Genomic DNA, 13,544 nt, shown 5'->3' on the forward strand with positions numbered 1-13,544 from the left:
TGTGGATCCAGCACCCATCACAACATCCCCCGTGGGTCCAGCACCCATCACAATGTCCCCCGTGGGTCCAGCACCCATCACAACGTCCCCCGTGGATCCTGCACCCATCACAACATCTCCTACTGACCCTAGACCCATGACAACATCCCCTGAGGACCCAGCACCCATCACAACGACCCCCGTGGATCCTGCACCCATCACAACATCCCCCGTGGGTCCAGCACCCATCACAACGTCTCCTGCTGACCCTAGACCCATGACAACGTCCCCTGAGGATCCAGCACCCATCATAACATCCCCCGTGGGTCCAGCACCCATCACAACGTCTCCTGCTGACCCTAGACCCATGACAACGTCCCCTGAGGACCCAGCACCCATCACAACATCCCCCGTGGGTCCAGCACCCATCACAACATCCCCCATGGATCCAGCACCCATCACAACATCCCCCATGGATCCAGCACCCATCACAACATCCCCCGTGGGTCCAGCACCCATCACAACGTCTCCTGCTGACCCTAGACCCATGAGAACGTCCCCTGAGGACCCAGCACCCCTCACGATGTGGACCCAGCACCCGTCACAGCCTCTTCAGCAGGATTTGCCAGGAAACCGTTGCAGGTGAAGGAAACCAGCTGCACGATTTCATCCCCCGGCTGGGCCACGAACGCCAGAAACTCCAGTTCTCAGGAACTCCGGGGGCAGTTTTGCAACGTGACCTCCCGGGGGCTGCGCCAGGACTTCGCAGCCCCGACACGCGACCCCTTTCCGAAGATGTTGCTGAATCGGCTGAAATCAGCCCGTTTCGGAGCCAGTTCCTTCTCCTGCTGGTCCCAGGGAGGAGCTCTGCGATGATTTTCTCAGGAAAACAGGGATAAGCCTCATCTGGTTATAAAAAGGGAGGTTTGGGGACCAACCCTGCAGGTTTTTGTCATCCATCCTCACGCGTCCATGGACTTCGGGGAGAGCGGAGAGAGGCGCTGAGGCAGAAAAGCGCCCGCCGGTGAGTGGTCGAGGGGGGTTGGGGTCTTATTTTGCCTTTTTATACCCCGTGTATTTTGGGGCGTGAGCCCAGGTGTCTCCCACTGGCGCAAAACAAGGCGTCGGTGATGCCTTCACCCACCACGCAGGTGTCCCAGGTAATGAACCTGACTCTAAAATGATATAAGAAAGGGTTTTTTTTCCTCTCTCCTGAGCTAAAATTGGGTTGTTTTTGGTAAAACCCGGGCCATAAATCCTCACTGGGTGCAACAACCCGGGATTAACCCCGATGGGTGTTGGGTGTCGGTGGGGGAGCAGCACCTCTGAGAACATCCAGGAGCTGCGAGGGAGGGTTTTCCCGTTTTTTTCACCTAAATTTTTGGTATTTTGAGAGGGAGATTTTGTCCTTGGGAGGTTTTTTCGAAGGTTACGGGGAGGGTGGGGTGGAAAGAGGGGGGAGGGTGGGGTCTTCGGGGTGTTGGGTCGGACGCAAGGGGACAATTGGGCCGTCGTTGGTCGAGCAGAATTGAGCCCAAATCCAGAGCTTCGAGAGGTTTCCAAGGGGTCGAAAAAGCCTTTTTTTGGACAATTTTGGGTGAAAAGGGGATTTTTGGGGATACCTGGGTCCTTTCTAGGCTCCTCCTCGTCCCCGCATGGAATTTTTCCCCCCCAAAAAATGTGTGTTTTCATATTTTTGGGCTTTTTTTTGCAGCGATGGCGACAGGCAGGACGTGGCGGCTCCCGGCGTGGCTGGCTCTCTTCTGCGGTGAGCACCAACCCAACCCTATTCCCCCCCAAAAAACCACCAAATTCCCTCATTTTTAGGGTTATTTTAGGATTTTCTATGACAGGTTTCCACAGCAAAAAGTCCTTATTCCCTGTTGGTTTTTTTTTTTTCAGAAAATCGCCTTTATTCCCTCATTTTCCCCCAGCAAAAATAAAAGGTTTTTATTATTTCTTTGCCTTTTCACCAAAAATGTCTCATCCCCTGGTTTTTTTTTTCCCACCAAAAAGTCCTTATCACTTTCTTTCCTTTTCTTTGTTTTTTTTATCCCCCAGGAAAATAAAAAGCCCTTATTTCCTCATTTTTTGAAGGAAAATAAGCACTTGCTCCCCTGTTTCTTTGCGGTTGGCGTATTTTTGTGGTTAAAAAACCCACATTTATTAGCAGTTTGGGTTTTTTCCAGAAAAGAAAAAGCCTTTATACACCGGCGCTTTCTTTTTCTGGGGGAAAAAAGGCCCTTGTAGCCTCTTTTTTTTTCTTTTTGAAGGAAAAAGCCCTTTTATTTGTTTTTCTTTTACGAAAAAAAAGTCCTTCTTCCTTATTTACCTGTTTGTGTGTTTGGGATTTTTTGCCTCAGAAAAAGAGTCTTTATTCCCTGTTTCTTTCAGAAAAAAAGCCCTCCCCACCTGTATTTTTCCCCCCCCCACCAAAAAGTCATTATTCCCCGGGGTTTTTTGTCACTCAAATGCTCTTTTTCACCAAAAAGCCCTTAATTTTTTGTTTTTTTCAGGAAAAAAAAAGCCCTTATCACAATTTCCTTTATGGAATTAAAAAAAAAGCCCTTATCACCGTTTTTGTTACGAAATAAATTCCTGGTTTTTCACCAACCCCCACGATCCCAACTTTGTTTTTCAGCCAAAAAAACCCCAAACCCTTATTAGCTATTTGTCTTTCAGGCAAAAAAAAATCATTTATTTTTCCTTTCAGGCAAAAAAAGCCATTCTCACCTGTTTTTATTTCCAGCCAAACCTCGTTATTCTCTGTTTTTTTCACCAAAGCGCCCTTTTCCCCTGTTTTCTTCAAAGAAAAAATTTAAAAAACAAGCCCAAATTTCAGGGTTTTACCAAAAAAAGCCCTTCTTACCCGGTTTTTCCATAAAAAAACCCCTTATCACCTGAGGAGTTTTATTGTTTCGGGGCGCTTTTTTCCTTCTTTTTAACAAAGAGCCTTTATCACCTCTGGTTTGTGGGGTTTTTTCACCAGAAGCCCTAATTTCCTGCTTTTTTTCACCAAAAACCCCACATTGCCTGTTCGGTTTGTGTTCTTTTTTTTCCTTAAGAATAAAAAATAAAGCCCTTTTTAACCTGTTTTAGGTCGTGAAGGGGGTTTTTTGGGGGGGGCTGGGAGCCTTTAATCCCTGATGGTTTTGTAGCATTAAAAAGCCCCAAAAAACCCCAAACCCCCCTTATTACCTCCTTTCTCAGAGAGAAAAAAAGCCTTTATCACCTGGGTTTTTTCATAGAATCATTGATTTATTAGGGTTGGAAAAGCCCTCTAAGGCCGAGTCCAAGCACCAACCCAACACCCCCGTGTCCTGGACCACGTCCCGCCCCAAAAACGTTTGGTTTCTCACCAAAACATTCTTATCTGGGTTTGGTTTTTTTTTTCGCTTTCAGAAAAAGCCCTGATCTGTATTTTTTAGGACAAAAAAACCCCAGCCCCACACCTGGGTGGGTTTTTCTTAAAAAAACAAATATAAAAAGGGAAAGGGGGAGGGAAGGGGGGGGGGAGGAAGGGGGGGGAAGGGGGGGAAGGGGGAGGAAGGAAAGGGGGGGAAGGGGGAGGAAGGAAAGGGGGGGAAGGGGGGAGGAAGGAAGGGGGGGGAAGGGGGGAGGAAGGAAGGGGGGGGAAGGGGGGAGGAAGGAAAGGGGGGGAAGGGGGAGGAAGGAAGGGGGGAAAGGGGGGAGGAAGGAAGGGGGGGGAAGGGGGGGGAAGGGGGGGAAGGGGGAGGAAGGAAAGGGGGGGAAGAGGGAGGAAGGAAAGGGGGGGAAGGGGGGAGGAAGGAAGGGGGGGAAGGGGGGAGGAAGGAAGGGGGGGGAAGGGGGGAGGAAGGAAGGGGGGGAAGGGGGGAGGAAGGAAGGGGGGGGAAGGGGGGAGGAAGGAAGGGGGGGAAGGGGAGGAAGGAAAGGGGGGGAAGGGGGAGGAAGGAAGGGGTAAAAGGGGGCAGGAAGGAAGGGGGGGAAGGGGGCAGGAAGGAAGGGGGGAAAGGGGGGAGGAAGGAAGGGGGGGAAGGGGGAGGAAGGAAGGGGGGAAAAAGGGGGCAGGAAGGAAGGGGGGGAAGGGGGAGGAAGGAAGGGGGGGAAGAGGGAGGAAGGAAGGGGGGAAAGGGGGCAGGAAGGAAAGGGGGGGAAGGGGGGAGGAAGGAACGGGGGGAAGGGGGGAGGAAGGAAGGGGGGAAAGGGGGGGCAGGAAGGAAGGGGGGAAAAAGGGGGGAGGAAGGAAGGGGGGGAAGGGGGAGGAAGGGGGGGGGAAGAGGGAGGAAGGAAGGGGGGAAAGGGGGCAGGAAGGAAAGGGGGGGAAGGGGGGAGGAAGGAAGGGGGGGAAGGGGGGAGGAAGGAAGGGGGGAAAGGGGGGGCAGGAAGGAAGGGGGGAAAAAGGGGGGAGGAAGGAAGGGGGGGAAGGGGGGAGGAAGGAAGGGGGGAAAGGGGGGAGGAAGGGAGGGGGGAAAGGGGGGGCAGGAAGGAAGGGGGGGAAGGGGGGAGGAAGGAAGGGGGGAAAGGGGGGGCAGGAAGGAAGGGGGGAAAAGGGGGCAGGAAGGAGGGGGGAAGGGGAGGAAGGAAAGGGGGGGGAAGGGGGAGGGAAATGGTGAAAAAGAGGGGGAAGGGGAAAAAGGAAAAAAGAAGAAAAAAGCCATTTACTTGGTTTTTGGGTGTTTGTTTTTCAAGGAGAAACCCTTAGTGCATAGGAATCTTTCATCAAAAAGCATTTAAACCTGTTTTCTTTTCAGCAAAAATCCCTTATTACTTTTATTTTTTCAGCAAAAGCCCATATACCCCAATTTTTCCTCAGCAAAAGACTCTTATTTCTATTTCCCTCAGCAACAAAAGCCCTTAGTACCTGGTTTTTCAGACTTCTTACTGCACGGTTCAGCAGCAAATAAAAAGATTTATTTCCAGTGGAGTTTTCCAGGAATTTCTACTGCGATTCCTTCACCAAAGAAAATCTTTCCCCCACCCTTTTTTCCCCTCAAAACTTTCCACGTGTTTCTTGTGCAAAACGCCTTTATACCTGATTTTTATTTCTCAGGTCTTCCTCTTACAATTTCTGCAATAAAACCCCTTAAGAAGAAGAAAAAAAAAAACCCAACACACACACATAACCCCGCCCAATTTTTATTGCAGTTTCTGCAGCAAAAAGCTTTTATTCCCCATTTTTATTTTTCAAGACTCTCTAACTGTATGCTTCTGCAAGAAGAAACCCCAATTTTTTTTTCTTATTTTCTCATTTCTGATTTTCAGAAACTCCCATTGCCATTTCCGCAGCAAAATTTACTTCCTCGTTTCTTCAGAGCCTCCTGGTGTGTTTCTGCAGCAAAAAAAAAAATGTTATTCTTGATTTTGTAGGGTTTTTTTCAGACCGTTCTATGGCAGGTTTTTTCAGCCCCGAAGCCCTCATTCCTTGTTTTTTGGAGAACCTCCTATCGCAGGTTTCCGCACCAGAAAAGCAGCACCGTTACGTCTTGATTTGCTTTCTGTCTATTCGGTTTTTACCCCCGAAATTTTTTACTCTAATTTCTGCACCAAAAAAACCCAACAACCCAAAAACAAACCCAACCCCCCCCTTTTTTTTTTCCTACTTTTCCCAGGTCTTTCCACGGCAACTTTCCGTGGCAAGGAATTCTTCACCGTCTTCCTGCAGAACGATGTCGAAGGCACCCAAGCCTTCATCGACCTCCTCTTCACCTCCTACTCCAGCTCCACCAAGGTGACGGTGACGATGAGCGGTGGCACCTTCACCGAGACCGTCACCCTCGACAAAGACAAGACGGTTTCCCTCCGCATCCCCGAGAGCCTAGAGCTTGTCGGCAACAGGATTTTGAACAAAGCCATCTTGATTCAATCCACCAAGGAGATCTCTGTGGCCTGGGTCAGCTACAAAACCCACACCGTGGGTGGCACCACCGTGTTGCCTGTAAATAAGCTGGGCAGCAGCTATTACGTGGTGACACCGAGCGGCGCCACCAAAAGCGGCTTGAAGCAGTTTGTTGTGGCAGCCGGGAAGACCGCGGCCACCGTTTTCATCAACACCAAGGGCACGATTTATTACGAAGGGAATATTTACTCCCCCGGGTCCACCCTTCAAGTCTTCTTGAAACCCTACCACAGCTTGCAACTGCAAAGCACCTACGATTTGTCCGGCAGCAAGGTGATATCGGACAACCCCGTCGCGGTCCTCAGCGGACACAGTTGCGTGAAGGTGGTCCGTAGCTGTGACTACGTGGTCGAGCAGCTTCTGCCTGTCAACATGTGGGGGAAAGCCTACGTCATCCCCCCCAACCCCTTCCAGCCGAACACCGACCTTGTCTACGTTGTGGCAGCCGAGAAAACCTCCATCAGCTACAACAAGGATGATTTTGTCATCAGTGAGGTCATGATGGAGGGGCAGGTCAAAGAGTTGGTGATTAGCCAACGTTCACCTCTTCACGTGAGCTCTTCAGCTGCAGTTCAGGTGGTTTTCTTCTTCACCAGTGCCAGGGAGGGCTCGTTTAAGCGAGACTCCTACATAATCAACATCCCACCCATCTCCACCTACTGCACATCCTACCGGGTTAACAGCATGGATGGCTACTACAACCACGTGATCCTCATCGCCCAAAACACTGACACCAGCACCGTCACCATCAACCAGAATACGGACGAGAGCGTGACCTGGCATCCGATTCCCAGCACGGGCTTCTCCTGGGCCATCATCACCATGAGAAACCCAGGAGAAATCCAGAGCGTTGAGCACCACCAGTCACCCATCGGGGTCCTGGTCTTCGCCTTCCTGAATTATGCTGGTTATGGTTTCACTGGTCTTTGCGCCACACGTAAGTAGGACCAACACACAGTTGCGTCTTGCCAACGGCCGGGTCTTCTCCATGGTTGTCACCCATGGGGTTTTTTTTCCCTCTCTTTCTGCAGCTTCTGCTCCTCTTTCCTGCAAAGACCTGGACTGCAAGGAGAAGTGCGAGGTGGTGGATGAAGAACCCACGTGCGTCCAAGAAACCTTCTCAACCTGCTGGGCCACCAGTGGCCTCCACTACCAAACCTTCGATGGGAAAGCCTTTGATTTCACGGGCACGTGCACCTACACCTTGACCAAGACCTGTGATACGGATCCAACCCTGCCCATCTTCAGCATCGAGGCCAGAAAAGAACACAGGGGTAACCGGAAAGTCTCCTACGTTGGCTCCGTGACCCTCCGTGTCTACGACATCACCATCACTGCGGTCAGGTCCGAGAACGGGATCGTGAGGGTATGCAAGAAAAATAATCATCGAATCCAAAGCAATATTATGGTCATTTAATTTAATTTAATGTCATTTAATGATGATCTTAAGGGTCTTTTTCAACCTAAATGATTCTATGATTTGCTGTGCATGAGTAGGTGACGCTACTGCATGGTCATCTCTTGCAAGAAGGCACCTCAAAGCTCCACAAACTCCATTTTTTGCCCCATGTTTGATGTTATTTCTTTGTTTGGTTGGTTTTTTTCCCTCCTCCAGGTGAACAACCATCGTTCCCACCTCCCCATCTCCCTTGCCCAAGGGAAACTCCAGCTGCAGCAGAAGGGCAAGACCTTGCTGATTAAAACCGACTTCAGGCTGAAGATCCTCTATGACTGGGGTGACCACGTGGTGATAAAGATCCCCAGTAGGTTCTTTGGCAAAGTGTGCGGGATGTGTGGCAACGGCAACGGCAACCCCGAGGATGATTTCCTCATTCCCAGTGGCAAACTGGTGCAGGACGCCGTGGAGCTGGGCAAGAGCTGGAAGGTGACCAGCGAGAGCCGTCGCTGCCGGGACAGCTGCAGCGGGAACTGCGGACGTTGCCAATGGGACGAGGAGGTGAAGTACAAGCAGGAGACGTCGTGCGGGTTGCTCACCCAACGCCCGGGGCCCTTCGAGCGCTGCCACGCCACCGTCAACCCCAACGTCTACCTGAAAAACTGCATCTCCAACCTCTGCGTGAATGATGGGCTCCACACCGTGCTGTGCCAAGCCCTCGAAGCCTACGCAGACGACTGCCAGGAGGAGGGAATCACTCTTTCTGACTGGAGGACGCTGGCACGTTGTTGTGAGTAGCTCCTGGTTGACAGGACAGTCCTCCCCTTGGGTGGGCAGGGTGCTGTGATGCTAATGAAGGTGGGGTTAATTAAGGCGCAGTGGGATGAGAACGAGCAGAAAACAGCCATAAAAGGGAAATTGCACCAACGGGGATATTTGGCTCTCCTTAACACTCTTGATCTCCCCACTTAGTGCTCTTGGTCTCCCAAACGAGGCGGAGCCAGGTCGTTTTGAATTAGGCTGCACAAAGTTGGGTCTGAAAGGGCTGCGGGTCCCAAATCATGCAGATTCATGGGCTGGAAACTGTTATTGAGGCAAATCCAAGCAGAAAACCTAAAGAGTCTATGCAGACTCCAGGAAGTCCACAGAAACTCCAGAAAGTCTATATAGAAAGTCCATGCAGAAAGTCTGTGTAGAAACTCCACGTCTCCCAGTCCAAGTCCCAAAAGTCCAAGCAGAAAATCCAAAAATTCTGTGCAGATTCCCAAAAGTCTCTGCTGAAAGTCCAGAAAACCCGTTCAGAAGGTCCAGAAAGTCCTTTGAGACTCCAAAAAGTCTCTGATGAAAGTCCATGCAGGCCCCAGAAGCATCTCCATGCAGAAGATCCAGGAAGTCTGTGGAGACTCCCAAAAGTCCAAGTCCCAAAAAATCCATGCAGAAAGTCCCTTCAGAAGGTACAGAGTCCTTTGAGACACCAAATAAGTCTCTGCTGAAAGTCCAGGGAACCCATGCAGGCTCTAGAATGTCTGTGCCGAAAGTGCAAATCCCAAAAGTCCATGAGAAAGTCGAGGGAGTCCAGTGAGACTCCCCAGAACCCATGCAGAAGGTCGGGGGAGTCATGGAGACCCCCAAAACCCATGCAGAAAGTCAGGGGAGTCATGGAGCCTCCCCAAAACCCATGCAGAAAGTCAGGGGAGTCATGGAGCCTCCCAAAAACCCATGCAGAAGGTCAGGGGAGTCATGGAGACCCCCAAAACCCATGCAGAAAGTCAGGGGAGTCATGGAGCCTCCCAAAAACCCATGCAGAAGGTCGGGGGAGTCATGGAGACTCTCAAAAACCCATGCGGAAGGTCGGGAAAGTCATGGAGACCCCCAAAAACGCATGCAGAAGGTCTGGGGAGTCATGGAGACCCCCAAAAATGCATGCAGAAAGTCGGGGGAGTCATGGAGACCCCCAAAAACCCATGCAGAAGGTGAAGGGAGTCATGGAGACCCCCAAAAACCCATGCAGAAGGTGAAGGGAGTCATGGAGACCCCCAACAACCCATGCAGAAGGTGAAGGGAGTCATGGAGACCCCTAAAACCCATGCAGAAGGTCGGGGGAGTCATGGAGCCTCCCAAAATACCCATGCAGAATGTCAGGGAGTCATGGAGCCTCCCAAAAACCCATGCAGAATGTGAAGGGAGTCCATGGAGACACCCCAAAACCCATGCAGAAGGTCTGGGGAGTCATGGAGCCTCCCAAAAACCCATGCGGAAGGTCGGGTGAGTCACGGAGACCCCCAAAAACCCATGCAGAAGGTGAAGGGAGTCCATGGAGCCTCCCAAAATACCCACGCAGAAGGTCGGGAGACTTATGGAGACTCCCAAAAACCCATGCAGAAGGTCGGGAGAGTCATGGAGCCTCCCAAAAACCCATGCAGAAGGTGAAGGGAGTCCATGGAGGCCCTAGGCAGACCCTAGGTAGACCCTGTAAGTCTCCACGAAGCCCACCCAGGTTCCCTTAGCGCTCCGCCAAAGCAGCGTTACCCCCACCGTGACGACGGTGTCTCGCCCCGCCGACAGCTCTCCCCTGCCCGAAGAACAGCAACTACACGGCGTGCGGCGCCGCCTGCCCCGCCACCTGCAACGCCGCCGCCGCGCCCGCCGACTGCGAAGCCTCGCCCTGCGTGGAGGCCTGCGCCTGCCAGGACGGCTTCGTCTTCGACGCCAACGAGTGCATCCCCCGGGCCGAGTGCGGCTGCGTCTTCGAGGGTCACCTCCACGGCCTCCACGAGGCGTTTTGGGGTGACAGCACCTGCTCCAAACGTTGCGTCTGCGACGAGACGTCGCGGATGGCCGCGTGCCGGCGGGCCAGCTGCCGTGCCGGGGAAGAATGCCGGGTGGAGGACGGCGTCCAGGGTTGCTACCCGAAGAGCTACGGGACCTGCACAGCCGTCGGCGCCACCCACTACACGAGCTTCGACGGCGGGAAGTTCGTCTTCCAGGGCACGTGCATCTACCAGTTGGCCGGGTTGTGCGGGAAAACCCAAGGCCTGGTGGACTTCCAGGTGCTGGTGCAGAACGGCCGCCAGGACGCCGCGCTGCTCTCGGCCGTCGCTCTCGTCGCGGTCAAAGTCTATGACAAAACCGTCGTGATCAGCCAGGAGCGCCCCGGGAAAATCACCGTGAGTTTGTCTAACGCTGATCTTTAGCTAATCTTTATCTTTAATCTTGGTCGTTAGCTTTAATATTGATCGTTAATCTTTATTTTTATCTAATCCTTATCTTTACCTTTATCTAACCTTTATCTTTAAGCTTGATCTTTATCTAAGCTTGATCTTTAACCTTGATCTTTACCTAATCTTTATCTTTATCTTTAAGCTTGATCTTTATCTAAGCTTGATCTTTAACCTTGATCTTTACCTAATCTTTATCTTTAAGCTTGATCTTTATCTAAGCTTGATCTTTAACCTTGATCTTTACCTAATCTTTATCTTTATCTTTAATCTTTATCTTTAATCTTTAGCTGTATTTAACTTTTATCTTTATCTAATCTTTATCTATTTTTTATCTTTAATCTTAATCTTTATCTAATCTTTATCTATTTTTTATCTTTAATGTTAATCTTTATCTAATCTTTATCTAATTTTTATCTTTAATCTTAATCTTTATCTAATCTTTAATCTTTATCTTTAATCTTAATCTTTATCTAATCTTTAATCTTTATCTAATTTTAATCTTTAATCTTAATCTTTAATCTTTATCTAATCTTTATCTAAATTTTATCTTTATCTTTAATCTTTAATATTAATCTTCATCTAATCTTTAATCTTTATCTTATCTTTACTCTTTATCTTTTATCTTTAATCTTTATCTTTAATCTTTATCTTTATGTAATTTTTATCTTTATCTAATTTTTATCTTTAATCTTGATCTTTATCTAACCTTTATCTTTAATTTTTATCTGTAATCTTGATCTTTATCTACTTTTAATCTTTATCTTTAATTTTATCTGTAATCTTGATCTTTATCTAATTTTTATCTTTAATTTTTCTCTGTAATCTTGATCTTTAATTTTTCTCTTTATCTTTAATTTTTCTCTGTAGTCTTGATCTCTATCTAATTTTTTCTTTATCTAATCTTTATCTAATTTTTACCTTTAAGCTTTACCTTTAATCTTTATCTTTATTCTTTAATCTTGATATTTATCTAATCTTTAATCTTCATCTTTAATCTTCATCTTAATCTAATCTTTATCTTTAATCTTTATCTTTAATCTTTAGTCTTGGCATTTATCTCATCTTGATCTTTACCTCATCTTGATCTTTCTTTGCTCTCTGCTCCTCACCCCAACCTCTTCGTCCCGTTTCTTCTCCCCCACCTTCGCCCCTCTAATATTTTTTGCCCTGCACTGGGGAGCGCTGAGGATTTTCCTCCAAGGAAAAAAGAGACCTCCAAGGTCCCTTTGCCCCGTGTTAATCGAGGCGGGATTTAATTGCCGACACGTAAGGCGCTCTACCTGAGGCGGGAGGTCGGTGGCTGACACGAGCCAGGGAGCCTCTAGGCACCCTTCACCTCAAAGCTGGTGGGCGTCTTTTGGGGCAGATGATTCAAGTTGAAAAGTCTTCGTCTACAGAATTCGGGTGCTTTGGCTGGAGCCTAAATTGCAGCTGGCGTGAAAACGCAACTTGCCTTTACCGTTGGATACCAGATTTTTAATAACTGGTGGTGGGTTTTTATGGCTTTTGTTCCCCAGATCAACGACCGGTTGGCCAACCTACCGTATCGCCACAGAGACAGGAAGATCTCCGTCTACAGAGGTGGGCGGGAAGCGGTGGTAGAGACGGACTTTGGCCTCACCGTCACCTACGACTGGCAAAGCCAAGTCACCGTGTCGGTGCCCAGCACTTACGCGAACGCCCTGTGCGGCCTCTGCGGGAACTACAATGGGAACGTGGGCGACGAGATGATGATGAAGAACGGCCAAGTGACGTCAAAGCCAGACGCCTTCGGGCACAGCTGGAAGGTCAGCGACACGCTGGGTTGCGTGGAGCTGTCGAAGGTGGAATGTCCTGCCATCGCAGCGGCTCTGCAGCGCCAGAAAGTCTTGAAGATGGGTTGTGGGATCATCCAGCAGGCGGACGGACCCTTCAGAGCTTGCCATGCTCTTGTGGACAGCGCGCAACACTTCCAAAACTGCGTGCATGATTTTTGCCTCTTCCCAGACCAGGAAGGTGTGATGTGCCACGTCATCGCCCGCTACGCCGCTGCCTGCCAGGCCGCCGGTGCGACCGTCGAGAAATGGAGGACGGACAATTTCTGCAGTAAGTTGAGCTAATTGGAGGGTTTCTTCTTCACGGGGGGGTCACGAGCATCCAAGGGAACCCCATTCTTGCGCCACACCCACGTGGGGTCAAACCAGAGGTGGGAATCCTCTCACTTAGTGGTGCTTTATCCCACCCGAAGTTGGTCCCATCATCTCGATTTACAGCCAATGCCCAGAAACAAACCCTTCGAGGGGACAAGATGTCCCACCTGGCTACGAAGGGTCAAATAATTTAGCCCCAACGAGCGGCAATTTCTTTGCGTTGGCGAAAATGAGAGCGAGCGGTGACTGCCTGGATGGCTTAGAGGGTAAAACACATGAGATGCACCAAAAATATTTAAATGAGGGGGGAAGGACAGGCCCTGAAAGTTGGTTGGGGACCCAGTGCAGGAGGAATCCTGTTGCTTGAGGGAACGCCCTCATTTTCTCCGTGACAATGGGGAAAATGAGGTGATTCAGGGGCCTAAAACCCCCACCTCAGAAGGGTTGAAATGTCCCTTATGGACATGCCTTCCCTCACTATGTCCACGCTGAGGAAGAGGTGAAATTTATGAACCTTATGAAGGTCAACAAGGAGAAGTTTGAGGTCCTGCACATGGGAAACATAATCCGGGGGTGCAGCACAGCCTGGGACCCACCTGGCTGGAGAGCAGCTCTGTGGGGAGGGACCTGGGGGTCCTGGTGGGGGGAAGCTCAACGTGAGCCAACAGTGGCTGCTGCGGCCAAGAAGGCCAACGGGGTGCTGGGTGGCATCAACAAGGGCATCGCCAGCAGAGAGAAGGAAGTCATCATCCCGCTCTACTCAGCGCTGGTCAGGCCACACCTGGAGGCCTGTGTCCAGTTCTGGTCCCCGCTCTACAAAGAGGATGTGGCCAGGCTGGAAGGGGTCCAGAGAAGGGCCACCAGGATGATCCAAGGACTGGGAAGCTGCCATACGAGGATGGGCTGGGAGAGCTGGGTTTGTTCAGCCTTGAGAAAAGGAG

General features: G+C 50.2%; 1 protein-coding gene across 1 annotated transcript in view; it reads left to right on the forward strand.

Annotated features, from left to right (window-relative positions):
* The first annotated feature begins 1,694 nt into the window (after positions 1-1,694).
* Positions 1,695-13,544, forward strand: part of FCGBP (Fc gamma binding protein) — a 48,531-nt gene continuing 36,681 nt past the window's right edge. The window contains exons 1-6 of the mRNA XM_064440604.1: positions 1,695-1,747; positions 5,571-6,794; positions 6,889-7,223; positions 7,473-8,043; positions 9,819-10,420; positions 11,992-12,559. Coding sequence (XP_064296674.1) covers positions 1,696-1,747; positions 5,571-6,794; positions 6,889-7,223; positions 7,473-8,043; positions 9,819-10,420; positions 11,992-12,559 — 3,352 coding nt within the window. The 5' untranslated portion in view covers position 1,695. The remainder of the gene's footprint in view (positions 1,748-5,570; positions 6,795-6,888; positions 7,224-7,472; positions 8,044-9,818; positions 10,421-11,991; positions 12,560-13,544) is intronic.

Source organism: Phalacrocorax carbo, unplaced genomic scaffold, assembly GCF_963921805.1.
Source record: "Phalacrocorax carbo unplaced genomic scaffold, bPhaCar2.1 SCAFFOLD_136, whole genome shotgun sequence".
Lineage (NCBI taxonomy): Eukaryota > Metazoa > Chordata > Aves > Suliformes > Phalacrocoracidae > Phalacrocorax > Phalacrocorax carbo.